General features: G+C 40.8%; 1 protein-coding gene across 1 annotated transcript in view; it reads right to left on the bottom strand.

The window, feature by feature from the left end:
• Positions 1 to 19,212, bottom strand: part of LOC118430062 (ephrin type-A receptor 5-like) — a 154,897-nt gene that overhangs the window by 6,045 nt on the left and 129,640 nt on the right. Inside the window, exons 7-13 of the mRNA XM_035840770.1 lie at positions 7,745 to 7,968; positions 7,296 to 7,365; positions 6,983 to 7,097; positions 6,086 to 6,141; positions 5,746 to 5,886; positions 4,979 to 5,164; positions 4,363 to 4,424 (exon numbers count right to left, since the gene is read on the bottom strand). Coding sequence (XP_035696663.1) covers positions 4,363 to 4,424; positions 4,979 to 5,164; positions 5,746 to 5,886; positions 6,086 to 6,141; positions 6,983 to 7,097; positions 7,296 to 7,365; positions 7,745 to 7,968 — 854 coding nt within the window. The remainder of the gene's footprint in view (positions 1 to 4,362; positions 4,425 to 4,978; positions 5,165 to 5,745; positions 5,887 to 6,085; positions 6,142 to 6,982; positions 7,098 to 7,295; positions 7,366 to 7,744; positions 7,969 to 19,212) is intronic.

Below are 19,212 nucleotides of genomic sequence, written 5' to 3'. Positions count from 1 at the left end.
ACGGGCGAACCAATAAAAGCTGTCACGTTGGCACAATCCAATTACTGCTCCAGCAGGACAGCCAAGAAGGAATCAATCCTGTCCGTTCTGGTTTTGCCACTGTCCATTTCTGAGCTAAGACACACAAACTTATCTCTCATGAATGACCTTAAGTGTTCTACAGTAGGATCTCTGTCCACTTTCCTCAAAATAAGTCTGCTTAGGAATCGTAAGGGGTGGCATAACCCTGATGGTACGGTACTGACTATTCCACTGAATATCAGTAAGGTGACACTGGCCTGATTTCATGAATAATATCCACTCGCACCTATTTGTTTGCTGTTAAAATTGAAAAAGAAGAAGAAAATCATGCCCACTTCAATGCAATCATTTGTCACAACAGCAGTTTTGCATAACTGTGTGGGCAAATGGTAATAGAAATGGAGATTTAAACTAACTTATTTCAAGGTGTTGTACTGATGGAGGCAAACTTCTTTTAATCCTGACAGATGTACAAGTCTTTCCTTGCGCAAAAGGACATTACATTTTTTATCAAGGCCACACAAACAGAGGTTTGGGAGAATTTGAAAGCTTGTGGAGTACTGGAATTTTTAAAAATTCCAAATCATCTTTGTTTTTATACATCTTTAAAATTTCTACTTGCTCAGTCTTGCTTCTCTGGGCAGTTGAATATGAAGACCAGAATTTTGCATTTGACCTCCAACTTGAAGCCAGACATTGACAAATTGACTGGAACATCTCGAAAGACAGAGTCAGTCCCAGTGTTGCCTCCAAATCTCACCCCCAGGACAAATATGTCACCAACCCTGACCTCTGTCTCCTTCCTCAACACTGACCTGTCCTAACCCTGGCCCACTATTGACAGCACAACCGAATGGTTTCATAATTGGATTGTGGCCAAGGGTTTTGTAACTGGTACCTGTAAGGTGAACAATTTGACCTCACAACCGAATGATTTTATAATTGGAGATGGGAAAGTTTACAATGTTGCTCCAGAAGTGCAGCTTGCCACCACACAAAATAATCTTACCTAAAAGGATGGATAAAGCATTAAAACTGTCCTAACCTTGTATTTGAATTTATAAGTCAACTGGACAGTTTTATAATGTTGTTTCACAGTTTGTAGCAAGGCTTGTGACAAAATGAGAAAAACTTTGCATTTCTATTGATAAGTCAACTGGATAGTTTTAGAATTGTTTTCAATGGCAGGGTTAAAAGTTTTTTTTGCTCTGAGTGTATCATTGGAGCACAGATTTTACCACTAAGCAAAATAACCTTCTGCAAGGATAATACAGCATAACAACTGCCTTAACCTTGCATTTGTATTGATCGAACAACATCTAAATGGTTTTAGAATGGGATTACTTCATACGATATGGTTCAGGATGGTTTAAAGACAAACTGTGACAATTTGGTTTGCCACAAAACAAGATAACGTCCCAAAAAGGATGGATGAAGCATGGCAGGAGTTATCATTCCTTAAACAAATGCTGAAGGTTACCCAATGAAGGTCAAGTCGCTGCCTGTGAAGGTCACGCAATGCCTATTAAGCCAAACTTGTTGACCTTGAACCTGCAGTTCAATGTCATTGTTACTTATATGTAAGCTCTGTAAGAGACAAATCTAATATCTTGGGGCTGCATGGGGACACGGTGGTCCACACAATGCTTTACATGATGAAATGTACATTAAACTTTGGATGGGAATGCTACAAAATTCAAGCAGGCTGCTATGGCTGTGATTATTGCTAAATTAAAGTTGTCCATAAATCTGTAACAGATTTTTAGGTGTGGTGCCCATCTCCATTTCTGTAGCCCTTGGGCCACACATTTGTGCAAGCCACTACTGTAACAGCAGGGGTTAGTCCACTTGTAGTGAAGTGCGTTTTTAAACTTAAAAAGTTAAAACTTCCATACTCTTCTTCATTGGTGCTGAGTGCTAAGTAGAGAAAGCAGCATGTACCATTTTTAAAGTCTTTGGTATGACTCTGCTGGGGATCGAACTCATGACCTACTGAATGCAAAGCAAACACTTGGCCATAGCTAAATTCCGGTACCTATTACATGTAGTAAAAGTTTGGATTAAACTTTCTCGCTATCCTTTGAGTTTGTGTAACCTGTGCCAAAAAGAAGCCAGCCATACCAACAGTGCCACACATCTTTGTAATACGGTTGTGTGGTTCATATCGGGTGATGTCGGATCGATGACCCTTACCGGCCAGACGTGACAGACCAAAATGTAGCGATTAACCAACCATAGACAGGGCAAGACTTTTGAGAGATAGATTATATATATATGATATATATCATATCCATCATGTGATTGCACATATCCTGCAATCAGCAGTTTTTGTGTGCAAATCAATAAGGGAATACCATGAGAGAAATTCTTAGTGTACATGTACATCATCTCTTGAAATGTTTGCCATGCTTTCACAGAATTTCTTCACAAAGAAAAAAACTTTCATCCCATTATATTTTTGGGTTGGAAATTATCTATAGTTTATTAAGGTTAAGTAAAGCAGGCATCCTCAGACTCAGCATGACTCTTTTTTCTGCTGGCACGATAAATTCACTCGTCAACCTGCTCGGAAGGCGTCAAACTTCTGCAAATTTTTCAATCATTATCTGTTGGGGCTTTAACAACTTTGACACAATTGCAAACTCTGACTTTGCAGTTATTTACAACAATGTTAAGTTCATATAAAACTAGTTGTACTTATCATGTGCAGGTAGTTATATCACTGCAACAAAGATTAGTTAAGATAAAGTTTGGACCCTTTACTGGACTTTCGATACCCTCCATTGATTTTAAATCAGGGTTCACAGTCTCCAGCTTTAAATGTTTTTCTATCCCACTCATTGTTTGGAAACTCATGTTGTTCATATTCCTTGTTATAACATGTTGTTTTAAGCCAACGAATATAGATTTTCAACAATTTCATGCCATGAAGTTCAGATTTTGAGGATGGTTGGGATAATATTTCTTTCATGGGACGTAGGGACGGGTCCTGGAGACAGTCCTGTGTTGAATTCTTCCATATTTGTTACAGTGAGGCCTTTCTCATGTCATAAGGTTAAGATTTTGGTAGTAATAGGTGTAAAGGATGGGGTAGTAATTTTTTTCCATCCCAACCAGCAAATTTCCTTCCTGGGACGTAAGGACAAGTCCTGGAGACAGCCCTGTAATGGTTGAATTCTTCCATGTTTGTCTGTATGCCTCCCCATGATTGATCTGCCCCAGAAGAGGGGGATCGCCAGGGCCGATATCCCATTATGTGGTCTCCCTTCTGTATTGACCAGGAGGAAATTATCCTGTCAGGGTGAGACCAGCGCTGAGCAGAGCCAATAAACCTGGAGCCAGTCTGTAATGAACCTTATTGACCAGGAACAGTGACACCCCCCTCCCGAGGGTGACTACAGATAACACAGGACAGGCGGAACACTAAAAGAATAAGCTGTGATGACCTTGAACAGTGACCTTGAGCAAAGCCAATAAACCTGGAGCCAGTCTGTAATGAACCTTACCTGGTATTGACCAGGAACAATGACACCCCCCTCCCATGGGTGACTACAGATAACACAGTACAGGACTGGCAGAACACTAGAAGAATAAGCTGTGATGACCTTGAACAGTGACCTTGAGCAGAGCCAATAAACCTGGAGCCAGTCGGTATTGAACCAAGGAGGTTGAAAAACCTTGAATGAACCATATTGACCAGGAACAATGGCACCCCCCCTGCTGTGGGTGTCTTCAGATAACAAGGGACATAGCGAACACACAACTGAAGGCTTTGACCTTGAAATGAGACCTTATTTTTGAAACAAAGTGGCTCTTTGTCAAGAAATGATCATCATACCAAACCAATCACAGGCCTAAGTTTGAAGCTTTAATGACAAGGTGTCAAGACGTTATTGATCCGAATTTCTACCCAAAAGCTAATACATCATATCAGGATTAACGCTAGGCAAACAAAACTTTACACTGAATTTCATTGTAATTGGCAAGAATGGATAAATTAGCCTTTTCAGCTGATGTCGTCAAAAGACCCAAATGGGTCTTTCTGGATCCATACTGTTTGCATTCCTGGAGAAGGGTAGGGGAGCCCCCTGTCCACAATTTAACAAATTGCAGCAAAGTAGCAGTTTCTGATGCCATGAGGCTTGCCCAGTGTTACATTCTGCAGACCACACGAGAGCCCTCTATCTGCAATGTAGCAAACTACAAGAAGAGCCTCCAAACTGATGTAAAAAATACAAACTTCAGAATCAGTACAAAAAGGTCAACCAGCTGCACCAAAACTTCACATCAACGGCCTTTTTGAACCAAGATTTTGAGAACCACATCTTAAACAGAACCTACCCTGAGGAAAGTGTCCAGGGAGCCGTTTTCCATGTAGTCTGTGACGATCATCACTGGCTGACCTGGAAGAAGAAGAAGAAGAAGAACAATTGGTTCAGTTTTGTTGATGATAATAAATAAATACAGATTACAGTGTGCTAAGCAAAAGGTAATGGTAAGGGTAGTCCCAAAGCCTTTTGGAGGCAGTGGGTTGTTATCCAAGGTGTCAAGGGTTCGCTATTGAGAGGCAAAACCCAACCCTCTCCTTCTACTACTTACACCCTTCCCAAAGCAAGGTACCCATTTTAACACCTTTGTGGAGTGAGGAAAGTCATGTTAAGTGTCTTTCCCAAGGGCACCACATCAGTAGCATGTCAGGGGTTTCAAACAAAGGACTTCTTGGGTCTGAGCCAAGCACCCTAACCATCATGCCAACACAATGCCAGTGGTTAAAAACAGTCATAAACGGTCATAAACAGCTACAGAATTAGTAAGAAGAGTTCAGCCATGCAATGTGCCATACAATGGCTGGTGTGTCACGCCAAAGGGCGGTTATACTGGTTACATTAAAACAGACAGATACAGCTACAACAGGCAGCAGGTTGACAAAAAATTATCGTTTAGAATCAACACTGACTTTTTGTGATGACCCCCTGTAGCTTGATGATGTTGGGGTCGTTGAACTGTCCCATGATGGAGGCTTCTGTGAGGAAGTCGTCCTTCATCTTGTCTGTGGAGCCTGGCTTTAACGTCTTGATGGCCACGTCCAGGTACTGTCCCTTCCCAACCTTCAGACGACCTTTACACACGTCTCCAAACTCACCTGAAGATGTAGAAAGACCGTAGCAATTTTATCATCAAAGCAAACACCTCCAGACATCTTTAAATGCCCTGACAAAGCATTTTGATTTGTCATCATAAACCTAAATGGTCCGACCTAAATGGCATCTAAAAGCCTTTGGATTTGTTGTCATAAAACACTTTATGGTCATACACCTGAAGACATCTAAATGGCTTAACAATATATTTTGATTGTGTGGTAATAACACTAACACTACTTTTTGGTAGGACTTTCCAATGTATTTTATCTGTTACATATACATGTGTACTCGTGTACTGCTTATCAATAAGCATATGTTTCAGACTTACTTATCTTTACCACAGCTTATATGATGAACTAAGTCCATTTGCTTTGTGATTTTGTGCCAATTTTGAAACTTGTATAATTCCTGTGACAAGTTGCAACAACATCAACAGTCTTCTACTTTCAAATTTTCCAGATATTCAGCCTTCTTTTATTCTAATATGGTCACCATGACAGCTGCTTGTTTTACAGGAAACTTAACAGACTTCTGGACAGGGCATTCCATGAAAAAGTGTAAAAAGGAAGGGAAGAAACTTTACCTCCACCGATGACTTGTTCGATAGTGAGACAGGAGGGCTCCAGTTCTCGTGCGAACTCCCTGACAGCGTGTTGGGGGTCCTCGTAGGTGTGAGGGTCGATGTAGGTCTTCACACGCGGAGCCACAAAACCAGGCAGGCGAACTGGTATGGCAATAGGAATATAACAATGCAAGTGTTGCTCTTATTCACTCCAAAATATTTCATCTGTAACATCGTCTAAAAGAATGAAAGTTACATTTCAAGTATCTAAGCACAGAAGAGAACAAAAGTTTTACAAAAAAAAAACACCTAGGCCTACTTGAGAAAAGCTGCAAAAGTATTAAGAATCAGAAAGTCTTACCTTCTCCATTGGCATACTCTAATTTATCCATGTCACTTGGTGGCTTCCTGTTTTTCCTGTAAAATATATTGGACTGTGTTAAAAGATGTTCTACATATGGTGCTGAATGACATTCACACTGACACTGTCACCCCTGTCCCTGGCGCTGAATGACATTCACACTAATACTGCTGTCCCTGGTGCTGAATGACATTTACACTGACACTGCCATTTTTGTCCCTGATACTGAATAATATTCACACTGACACTGCTGTCCCTGTCCCTGGTGCTAAATAATATTGACACTAACACTGCCATCCCTTTCCCTGGTGCTGAATGCCACTCACACTGACACTTCCATCCCTGTCCCTGGTGCTGAATAACATTCACACTAACACTGTCATCCCTGTCCCTGGTGCTGAATGGCGTTCACACTAACACTGTCATCCCTGTCTCTGGAGCTGAATGACATTCACACTGACACTTCCATCCCTGTCCCTGGTGCTGAATAACATTCACACTAACACTGTCATCCCTGTCCCTGGTGCTGAATAACATTCACACTAACACTGTCATCCCTGTCCCTGGTGCTGAATGGCGTTCACACTAACACTGTCATCCCTGTCCCTGGAGCTGAATGACATTCACACTGACACTTCCATCCCTGTCCCTGGTGCTGAATAACATTCACACTAACACTGCTGTCCCTGTCCCTGGTGCTGAATAACATTCACAATGACACTGCTGTTCCTGGTGCTGAATAACATTCACACTGACACTTCCATCCCTGTCCCTGGTGCTGAATAACATTCACACTAACACTGCTGTCCCTGTCCCTGGTGCTGAATAACATTCACACTGACACTGCTGTTCTTGGTGCTGAACAACATTCACACAAATATGAACGGTAAAACCCACCTTCTCCAGACCACACACACCAGGATGAAGAGTGATAACACCAGTACAAATCCTCCTGCTGCTGCAATGGCAGCAATCAGGACAGGCTGGTCGCTACCTAGGGGGGCTTGGGCTCCTGTGTGAGAGAAAACAGTATACTAATGAGGTAATAATGGAAGAACAAAAAGGCAAATCCAATCAACAAAACAAACAACATTGATCCATCCCTCCATTTACCTAATCAATTGAAAGACCCACTAGCCATTGTGAACAATAGACATGTAGACATTGTCTATGAGAGAGTTTCTTGACATCTATGTGCAGTACCACCTACCATTGACAGAGGTCCTCAGTGTTATAGGCTCACTCAGTTTCCCATACCCAGCAATGGTTCTGGCTTGCACCTGTGACGCAAACACCCCAATCAAGTTATCTACTTGACTAACAAACATATAATGACAGGTAAACAATGCACATATGCAAGAACAATTCTACCTTTTTGTTGATTATCTGTGTCAAAATCAAGAAAATAAGATACTTTTCTTTGGTTTATTCATATCCTTACAAACATTGATCGCTAGTCTCATTGAAGCAACTCCATGCTGGCTAGTCAATGGTGCTATCATTATAAAACAAACTTATTTTGGCGATGCCTCAAGGGCGGAGGTACATTAATTATCCAAGGTAAACTTCCAGCTGAAAAATGAAGATAATCTAGTCCAGAAAATGTAACTATCGGTACGTCTTAATGCCTGAATTATTACTTTAAGATGCTAGTCTCACCTGGAAGACATACTCTTCTGAGTTCTCAAGGTTTTCCACTGTCGCTGACTGCACATCTCCATCTACCTTGATGATGGCGGTCATTCCCGGCCCATCCCGCGCCCGGTAGAACTGTATCCGGTACTCCAGGATCTTGCCGTTTGGCTGGGCGGGTACGGACCACTCGATGGTCATGGCTGTCTCTGTGGACGCCGCCTGGATTATGCTCTGAATCTGCGAGGGAGCTGTAACACGGTGGAATAGAAGAAAAATTGTCAAAAGATGTTTGGAATGTTATACGCCAAAAAGTAGTTACTCAAGCAACTGGATATGGTTTTGGAAACGGTCAAACGTTTCGGATAGAATCCACTATCCTTCGTCAGTGACACTGAAGTGATCTTTTATACCCTAACTATGAATGAAGACAATTTTAGATGTCCAATCGGAGACATTGTTAGACAAGTCAAGCTGAAGACAATTTGGATTCCAATAGCAAACAAAGGAAGGACATGGTCAAGCTAAAGACAATTTTTAGAATGTTACTTTTGTGCAATTTTCTTCTGCCGCAACAATACAAAAACATGTGTAAAGAAAGTTGTCAAAAGTTGTTTCTTTTGTAGAACTTTTCTTCTGCTGCACAAATGCAAAACATGTTTCTCGCTCAAGGAAGTATCAAAGATGGTACCAAGTCAGAGTTAGGAAGAATATTAGTGTCTCTGCTGATATTTGTTGATGACAGTTAAATCAGTATGTTTGACAGATGGCAATAACATGTTGGTTCAAGCTTGCGCTTAAGCCATGATGTTATTCAGAAATGTAAAAAAAAAAAAACCACCAAGATTGTTTACTTTGCCTCAGCTTGTAAGTATTTAAAAACAGTCATTGCTTACTTCAAATTTGTTTACCTAATACACTGCAGAATGCATTTAATTTCCTGCCAGTGATCCACATCATAACAAATGAACTAAAACTAAAATGAAGACAACTGTACAAAGTTTGAAATATGTACGTGGATGCTGTGATGTATTGAGAGAAATGAGCCTATAACTATAAGTCAGTACAAATGTGCACAATTCTGCTAGGAATACCAATTACTTAAAGTCCATGTCATTTTCTATAATGGAAGGGTCTTGGGAGGCTTTCTTCTTCTTAATTGAAGTACATGGGAGACAAAAGACCTACTGTTGGGATGATTACTACACTAATGACACTTCTGGGAGCTAGCTGTCTGTATAGAAGGAAAAGAGTCACCAGGATATACCCATATATTTATGCCTTGACATTAATGGTGGAAGAAAGCTTGACAAATCACAACATCAGTCACAAGATTGAAACAGAATCACCACAAGCCTGTCTGTAGTTGCAAACGTTTCTCTCCACTCGGGTTGCCGGTTGCAAATCGTTTACGGTAATCATCTCGCAAATTAGCGGCTTGATGGAGCCCAGCGCCAACCCAAAATGTCAGACAGGAGAATGGTTGGGTGCTAATAAGTGGCACCAGTGCAGGAGACGCATTCCTGTAGACCCTGTCATTAGTGTGTCTATGGAGGGAGCTTCAAGAGTGAGCCTAAGTCATGAAGTCTTTTGCACGTATAAGTATTGACCATGTAGAAGAATTGAGAAGAGCAGAAGTGAAGTGAGTAGACAGCTCTCCATCTTCATGGCTACCTTGTCCCCCCAACGACCTGGAGGTCAAGGGACTAGGTAGGGAGGTAGGAGTAAACTGGTATGCTTGGCTATAAAAGCATCATAGCACTATCAGCTGTTGACAAAGCATGAAACTTTCTCTTAAGCATTACACTTCAAGCTTGATCAAGAAGAGGCAGAGAGGGAGGGAGAGAGATAAAAGGTATAAAGATTCATCTTGTTTTGGCTTATTTTGCTTAAGTTGTACCACCTTTAATTAACAGAAAAGATATACAATGTGCAGCCAAAAAACACAGTGAATATGTTTGCACTAGGCCTGTTTTTGTATTTGTCTGGGCTTAATTTCTAACATACATATTTATCATGAGTCAGACATAAAATAACACCAACTACTGCACCTAGCACTAGGACAGATTTATCTGGTATTATGCCATCTGTAAGAGTTGTTGAGCTTGGGTTAGACCTTTTATTTACATTGTAAACTGTGTGCCAACTGTCAGACCTGGGACTTGCAGCCAGCTAAGTGGCACCAGTACAGAGTACACATTCCTATAGACCCAGTCATTAGTCTGTCTGTATCCAGTGATGGATGGAGGTTAAGGACTAGAGCAGGGCCATTTCGTCTGCTGATGCACGATGGGGGGAGAGAAAACCCCCTGAAGGGAGGCATGGTGCACTCTATGGGACTGTGCATCAAACTCCTTTTTATCTGTATAAAAAGAAGCTCTTATACAGCACTTGCTTGGCTTAAAATCTTAAAAGCCTTTCCATTCATCCATACACAGGTACAAGAGTGTGTATGTGTGAGTGTGCAACTTTGATCTATTGATGATGATGTCCAAATGTTAATTGTGTCGGAGAGCCACCATATTGGTTCCTGTAGAGGTCAGACGAAGGTCATGTTCTTACAGACAGGCAATGAACAGAAGGTCATGCTCAATAAATGAACTTCCCTAGAATCTGTCGACAAGAGCCCTGAATGGAGAAACCTTTTATGTTGAACTCCAAGAATGACACTCTGGATGAGGCGTAAAGCTGGTAGCGCAATATTGTGGTTTCGCTTCTTTTCATTTCAATGCAAAACACCCCAGGTCACTCCCACTCTTTTTGATAAGTGCGTTGGGTGCTTTTAATCAAATGTTTGATACCTGGAGCTGGTGCCTTAAGTCCAGTATTCATGGGTGATTTGAACCAGCACTAACTGGTCTTAACTGGCAAACTGACACACAGTATACTTAATATACTCTTCGTATTTGGTCTAGAACATCATACTTATAACTGATACTAGAAATGTACTATGATTTCTGCCATCAAAAAAATTATGCAATTATCATAGAAATCAAAGTTTTTATAACCTTTAGGCCATTGACAACTGAGAAACCGACATCACAACTTCCCCAGTTAGTGACTACGACACATTTGTAGCTCACTTCTCTGACCCCTTTTAGAAACAGACTGAATCGACTGTTCCCTTCAAGATGATGTAACCATCAGAGGAATGAAGATGGATAGAGGAGGACATCTGCGCATAGTGGTGCGTACCTAAAGCCCGGACTTGGAATTGGACCTAAAAATGTTTAGGTCCAAGTCCAAAAAAGACCTAAATGTCCGGACTCAAGTCCGGACTTGCAAAAAGTTCTCTGTCACTTATATTCCCTTTTCTTGTTCTAAACCATCTAAAACCTTCCATAAACAGTGAAATTTGCACTGTAAAAAGACAAAAAACATTTCGTGTTTACACTGGCTGTATATAATTTGCATGTATTTTTCACACTGCATTTCAGTTCATGCTAATATGCAATTTTATATGCACCATCCCCCTCCCCTTCAAAAAAGAATACTTTCTAGCGCACATAACACGCAATGATGGGTTCAGGTCCGGACTTTTAAGTCCGGACCTGAACCTGAACTGCTGGACTTGAATCCGGACCTGAACCTGAATATGAGTTTAGGTACGCACCACTATCTGCGCACCACTTGGTTCTAATGGAAGGTTCTTCATTCTCATTTCTGTTACGGGGAAGGTCTCGGAGGGCTTCTTCAAGGAAAATGAAGTACGTGAAGGGATTAGGGATGTGAAGTGAACATCATTGCCACCCTAAAAATGTGTCTGGCTTTATTTTATGCGAAGTCATTATCATTGTCAACAAGTAATTACCCCCAAGAGTGTCACAAATATAAGAGGGGTTCAAAATAGGTAAAAATTCTGACAAGCATTGATTTATTCTTCTTTGGTTAAAAAAATTCATGTGCAGAATAGTGTTGGAAGGGGTTAAGAGCAACATCAGGATGTGGCATATAGCAAGGTTTAATAGCAAGGATGTTTTAAAATGTGAAAAAGGACAACAAGTAAGGAAAGAAATTAAGAAACTGAGAAAAACAAAACAAAAACAGTCCTTTTTTCCACAAACACAATCATCTTGACTACTTTGCTTTGAATTCTAGCTCTCAGATCTAGGTCTAAAAAGCAATGTTTGCTACCTTTTTTCTTATGTCCATCCTTTCTAGTATGGGCCAAGACAATAACACAGACACAGGGATAATAGACACTGCATTTCTGCCTTTAAGATTAGAGATTCACGTCTTCAAAAATCCATCTGACAAAGACCTGATTGCTAAACCTTAAATCTGAATGTTTCCTGTCTCAATAAGAGCCAAATAAACCAAGGTCAACAAGACTTGTCCTGATAACCTGACCTTTTTGGCAAAGTCACTAGGAGGAGCTTTAGGATTGTAGGCTGAAATTGCTTCACATCTGGTTTCTGGAGTGTTAGGCTAAACAGAAGTGAAACCCATTCAAACTTGGCCATTGCAATTGAAAATGACGTAGTTTATACGGGAAATGACATTGAGTCATATTGAGCATCATGTATCATTTTCACTTCAAACATATTGAAAAGCCTGGACCATAATTTAGGCACAAATCTACATAGAACTCTTTTCATGACCCCATGTTGATAATTCTTTCACTGTTCACTCTTTGAAAAGCTAAAGGAGCTATCCACAAAACTCTAGGAATCTACATTTGTATTCTTAAGCGGGGCAATTCCCATTCAAAAGTTTCCTACCAATTCCAGGGCAAAGTTATGTCCCAACGAATTATCGCGAACCATGCGGCAGTCGTTTTGTCGCTCTTTTGTGGCCTGAAGGACGGACCCCCCGCCGATAGTCTGCCGGCTGACTGCCGGTGAACAATGGCGCGGCAGGAGGGGCGGTCTCACGCAGACGAACTCACATCAGAGGAGAAAACACGGCCGCCTGTCTACAGCAATCCTATCGTTAATGGAAACGTCTTAATACCAGCCAGACCTGACACATTTATGAATTAGCTGTAATTGTGGGACGAAACATGATTTGGAATTGGAACGTTTTCTTTGGTGAATGAGGAGTGTTTTTGATAAGAAGGACAAAGCCTTTCTGAGTAAAATGAAATCTGCTGGCTTGCTATCTATCATTCTTTACAAAAAAAGCTTTAGCTTTCTAGATTTTTTGTCCTCCTGAAAATACTAAGGAATTAAGCTTCCACAATTTAAGGGAAAAGCCTGTATCATTAAGCAGCAATGGGCAATAACGATTTCACTAGTACAAAAAAAGTCAGGTATTTGGACATTTCAAAATACAAGTTTAGAAAGAGACAAGATGAAAACCAAGGGCTGGGAGAAAAACTTAAATCTAAATTTAGTATATTCATTTTTCCCTCAAAATCAGTTGATCTTCCTGTTAAGTATTTTCCATCAGATACAAGAACCAACAAATTCAGTTGGTTTAGCCGGGCTAATAATACCATTAGAAGCTTACAGCCCCGACAATCACTAAAACACTGCAGATGTGTTGTAACTACAAAGTTCCATAAAATTCTGCCACCTTACAGTAAAGTTGCCGGTACTTAAAAGCCCAGATGGCTGATGGTCCCCTTGAGCCCTAGAACTTGATTATGTCGGCAGCATTACGCAAAATGTTGTCTGTTCACTCTGCACTAATGTTATACTACGTTAGGATAGGGCTCTGGAGGGACACATTTGCCTAAAGTGTGCCGTATATACCAGATGATACAAAGTGTAAAAAATTTAAACAGCTGGGAAATCATGAATATAGATTTCTTTGGTCAAGAAACAACAGGAGCTTTTCAGTTTAAAAGAACTGTTAAATACAGACTGAACCATCATTATAATGTACCATTACCATGTATACAAACTAAACAACAAAACATTGGTCATTTACATCTCATCTTTTCTTACATGAAAGGCAGGGAAGAAATTAAAAAAAAAAAAACTTTGTGGTACAAACTCAAATTATGCCCAAAATCTGGAATGTTCAGAAACACTGGTTGATTATCTGTCTACACCTGCACTCACCCTACCATCTGGTGCACTGTATCAGCACACAAAGCTGTGCACTCGTGTTGAAACACAGATTAACTTTCCAGTTCATCACTAACCAGTGACCCCTCACCTCCGCTACACGCCCCCTCCCCAATGGGACCTCTCGGTACCAACTTTTGCTCAATACATGTACTTCTTTCTTTTATTTGTCTCAGTCTTTATACAACTTTGAAATTCATCAACTGATAGCAATTACCATAGGACTGTATCTCACGAGAGGACTATATATTTTTCTTGGTTTATTTTATACCTTAAACATTTACGAGTCATTTGCAAAACAATTTTAGAAGACACGTTATGATAAATCTTATAAGTTAGGATTATCACTTAGGTAAATCTCTTTGTTCTTCCACTTTGCCTATATGTCGGCAGGGCAACCCAAGTACCACAGACAGCTGGGCACTTGACCATTGAGGCCATAGGACGGTTAATTAGCTAATGAAGTCCCAATCACAATAAGGTCCACTGACAGAAGCCCCCCCCTCAACATACATGCCCCCCTGCACCCATATGGTGACCTGCATTCCAACAATGCCAGCAGCAGCCCTCAAAGAGAGCCGTAATTTTCCATTTTCCAGCCATTAGACATGACTGAAGATTACGGCAGCCGCTCTGTGGTTTGATACCCACCACAGAGGGGGCGCCAACTGCCAGAACTTTGATGTCTTTATCAAGAAACGGCATCAAAAGAACAGCGACTGGACACTCCTCAGTGGAGTCTACAATTTAGCCGGCAAGTTCCTAACATCTTGAAACGAGATCCCAGACAAACCACTGTCCTTTAAGTCCAGCAAATCAGGAAAATTACTGGTTCCTTGTCAAAGCCAACGGTCGTAATAAAGACCGCTTGTCTTTCCAGGGACAAAAATTTCAGAATAGTGGGATGTTCGGAAGCAGTCTACAGCTTTAAATCTTTTAAAATCCCACTCATTGTTTGGGAGCCCATGTTAATTTTAAGTCCAATACAATAATATGTCATTCTAAAGTTATGAAAATACAGTAACTGTTTCATCAACTTGTGCACATAAGTTCAGATTTCTTTGAAGGACAGTGTAAAAGTTAGTTATGTCCACCACGTCCTGGGATGGTGGTGTAACGCTAAGGTTCACCTTTATTCGATGGGTAACCTAAATTTTGTTGTTTTAAAAGCTGGGTATTTGCAGATATCACGTCCACGGACGGTGGTTTTCAACATGTTGGATTATCGAAATATTGTGGTTATTTTTAAAACATTGCAATGTCCATCGACTTGATAACCCTAAATACCCTGTTTTTAAACACAACAGATTTGGGGTAGCCCACGGATAAAGGTGAACTAGTGTTACAGGTACTAGAGACAGCCGAGATTGGAAGTTATATTTCTTACAAACACTACTACCCAAAGTGCTCAAATGAGCAGTTGTCATAAGATTGTTTTGTGCAGCTAGGCAAAACAGAAATAAGTAGTTGAGTCAAACCAGTTTTTTTAGAATCCCTTTTGTTGTCCATTTCAGGGTGAATCATGGCAATTTTCAAGGCAACAGAATTCAAAGGTTTCCAACACAAAGCCACTGATTTGCCGTGAATCGAGGACCCCACATTTGCATGACGTCACCACATGCTAGCATCCATTGCCATGGCAACACAAATAACCAGTAACTTCAAATGAAAACAGTTGTCTACTACAAGCTGCATTCAGACTAATGTGATGGTCTAGTATTGTGAATGTTCTAACTTATTTGGAATTTTTTCAAAGAGATTTGGCATGAACATGTAAAAAAGAATTGCCAACAATGGACACGAAACTCCATTATCGGGTGATTCCATGGATTTCCGCACCAAGCATGTAAAAAAACCCGGCACAAACAATGGCGGCAGGCTGGAAGTGGGACCGCTTGTGACGTCTAACAAGGCGCTCATATGTCTCTGTCCACTCCACTTTGTCAATTAGTGCCTGCATCGATACTGGGATGTTGCTGCCAACCAATGTCCCTTCCCCTGTGAAATTTGATTCTCGTAATACGGTTTACAACATGGGGAAGACAACGTGTCAGCTTGCGAGGGGCTGTGCTTCACTACTCATATCACCTGAATATCAAATTAGACGTTTGCACTTTGCCAGGCAAAATCAAATTCTTTTCTTGTTTGGCACCACGAGTCAGAATTACCTTACAATATCTTTGAGTTATTGTCTCTTCTGAAAATGGCTGGGAGCACAGGTGTTGGCAAATACAGTTAATCTTGTTCTTTTATCCAAAATAAAACCATAAGAAATAATTGTACTTGCAAAGATAAATGGTCGATATTATTATGATCATCCATGTAATGAATGAGTAGGGATGGTCAGTCAGTTTTAGTATTGAGCATTATAAGTGTTGTCCCCAGGACCCATCCCTCTATCCCGTGGATGGAAAATTTATTTGCTTGTTGAGACCTAGAAGTTAGAAATATTAGCTGTATCCACGTATCCAAGATGTCAAATATTATATGTCTGATATGTTTCGATCAAAAATGAAGCTGCTTCAGAGAGTTGTGAGGAATGGAAGCAAAACAATCGAAATTTAACATGCAGTTTATTTTCAAGAAACTGAGATGTCACTAGTACTTTCAAAATGTAGCCAAGCCTGATACTTGTAACTTTGGCAGTTGCAACATACTTGATAGATAAATATACATGTACATAGGAAAATGTTTAAATGTATATTCAAGCAGATCTTAAGTGACATGACGCACAAGGATATTAATTGACGCACATGAGTTATAAACTTGAAGATGTGAAGCACCACTTTGCTATGACATACATGTAATTGGCAATTGCATCATACATATACAAACTTATACATAGTCTATTTGACAGGCACGTGTTGTAGTCCATAGAGAAATTCAGTGAGACACAGACCACTTTTCAAGATGCCACAAACCATGCCACTGAATTTGTTACTGCTGACCTTCGGGCATCTACTTTTTGAGCCAGTTGCAGCTGTAAGGTGTCCAGACAGCTGTAGTCCTTACAGTCCAATACAAGATCTATTGTCTTTGACCAGGCATAGGACGGATACAAGTTTTACTTGTATCTGCCCCCATGCGCAAGGGAAAGGTTCAAACTGCAGCTGGGTTGGTCATGGAGGAACTATGTACAGCTCCGAAGTGTGTCTTGATGCCGTACCGACTGGCTTCTCCAAAGACACCAAGTTAATCTACATCTACTATCTCCGCTCCTCAACACTCCTGGAGAGGTCTTTCCCAAACGTCTCAAGTTATTACCTACAGATTCAAAAGTCAAACATTTCCACAATCCAACCTGGGGCTTTCCAAGGTCTATCATCAGTGACACAGCTCTATCTGAGGGACAACAGAATCTCCGGTCTAGGTAATGGTGTGGTCGCATTCCTTGTAGGCTGGGGCACAATTTTGATGTTGTCGCATTTTCACGAGTAGAACAAACAGCCAACAAGGATCTTACGGTATAAAGACTGCTAGATTTTGTACAAAATATGCAGAACTATTCAGAGAATGACCTCTGGGCTCAGTTTGTGATAATTCAACGATTGTATGACAGGCAAATTTTTCATATATTTTTCATTTTATTTTTGTTCAGCACTTCAACGTGGTGGTCTATGGGATCGGTCTATCGAAAAATCATTCTAGACACAATATAGGTTTCTAAAAGATTCTATGTCTCAAATGAAAGACTACTTATAGCTCCTCCACAAAGAAAAAAAACAGTTTTAACAAGCCTGCTAAAATAGAAAGTAAAACAGGTGCTGCAGGTCATGGTGAGAGTTATATATAGATAAGAAGAAGAAGATGTATAAAGATTTACCAGTACCAATTAAGGTTTAGGATGAGTGTTTTTCGAAGATTCCTTGAAGAATATAGGTATGGGCATTGCAAGTTTCCTCACTCTAGTACTGCTAAAAGAGATGCATATGAACATTGATGAATATTACTTGGAACTAGAGTCACGATCATTTCCTGCATGCGACCTGCAATGTGACTTGATTTGTCTGAAGACAATCTATTCTAACATGAATATCAACAACAACGAGTAGGAGTATTATTAGTTTTGGAGCAATTGGTTTGAGTCAGAAAAAAACTGAAAAAGTTATGGAGCACCATATATCTTTGTGGGGTTGTAGGGAGGTCTTGATGAACTTTCATTCCATGTGGTAAATTTATAAAAAACAAAAAGGTGATAAAAAAACCATCTCCAAATAATCCACATGGATGATAAAGTCCAACGTTTTAGAAGTTTGTCCCCTGTCATAATTCCTGCTTTTTTCATTTATAAACTATCTACCCTTACACCAAAAAGCAACTGGATATGATTTGGGCAATGGTCAGACCTTTCGGACAGCCATCGGAAAGACACCGTATGGCTGTCTGAAATGTCTGACCATTTCCAAAATCATATCCAGTTCTGAAACATCTGATCGTTTCCAAAATCATATCCAGTTGCTTAAATAACTGCTTTTTGGCATATCTTATCACCTGGATGTCTTATAACCCTCATCAATGCATCTACCTTTACCTGCAGATTCTGATGTTTTTCTTTGGCTTGAAGGACTTCAGCACTTGTTCCTTGACAAGAACGAGATCTCGGTCGTATCAAAGCATGCCTTCCGTGGCCTGCATAAGCTGTTCTTTCTGCACTTATCCAACAACCAACTGACTACTGTGCCTGTCGATGCACTCTTGCAGCCTACAGCATTGTTCTTTACCGACCTACGAGACAATCGCATCTCTACTATCGACCGCGACGTCACACGTCTTGTGACTGAGAGAAAAGGTCTTCTCCGCCTGTCAATCTTAGGAAACAAGCTGCAATGTGACGAGAATCTAATGTGGTTCATCTGCAACCTTCAAAAACCACACATTACTAAGTTAATCTCTGATCGCCTCATCCTGAGTTGTGCATCGCCTCCCAAACTCAACGGAACTGCTCTGTACCGCATCAGAAAAAATGGCTGCCAGACAAATGGAGACAGGCCTCAAGAGGCAACTGATGAGTTCATGGCACACAGTGAGATGTCAATCACAGCAGCTAACTCGAGGAAGAAGGAGGCAGTTCCTAAAACCATCACCACCTATCTGTACAACAATACCATTCCTGCCAAGGTCTACACAGAGTTGACATCCATGAATGACATGTCAGTGTCTCAGCATACAACAGAGATGGACTATGTCATTCTTCCTGGGGGAGACCCAACCACCAACAAGAATGACAACAGCACCTACATACTGGCCATGGCTGGTGCTGTTGTTGTGCCCCTCCTCCTCATGTTAACAACAGTAAGTGTCCTCCTCATCTATAAGCGCTGGCCTGAGACAGGTCGGGCTGATCACGATGCACCAACCGGAACTGATGATGAAGCTGCATCCTCAGAAGCAGAAGGAAGCCAGAAGATCCAGCCCTATGCAGTGGTCTACTCTAACCCCGCTGAAGGGCAAGCATCTGACAACTCAGCAACTGACAGCCGA

Source organism: Branchiostoma floridae, chromosome 14 (genome assembly GCF_000003815.2).
Source record: "Branchiostoma floridae strain S238N-H82 chromosome 14, Bfl_VNyyK, whole genome shotgun sequence".
Lineage (NCBI taxonomy): Eukaryota > Metazoa > Chordata > Leptocardii > Amphioxiformes > Branchiostomatidae > Branchiostoma > Branchiostoma floridae.
Note: the sequence above shows the minus strand (reverse complement) of the source record. Positions and strands in the feature narration are given on the sequence as shown.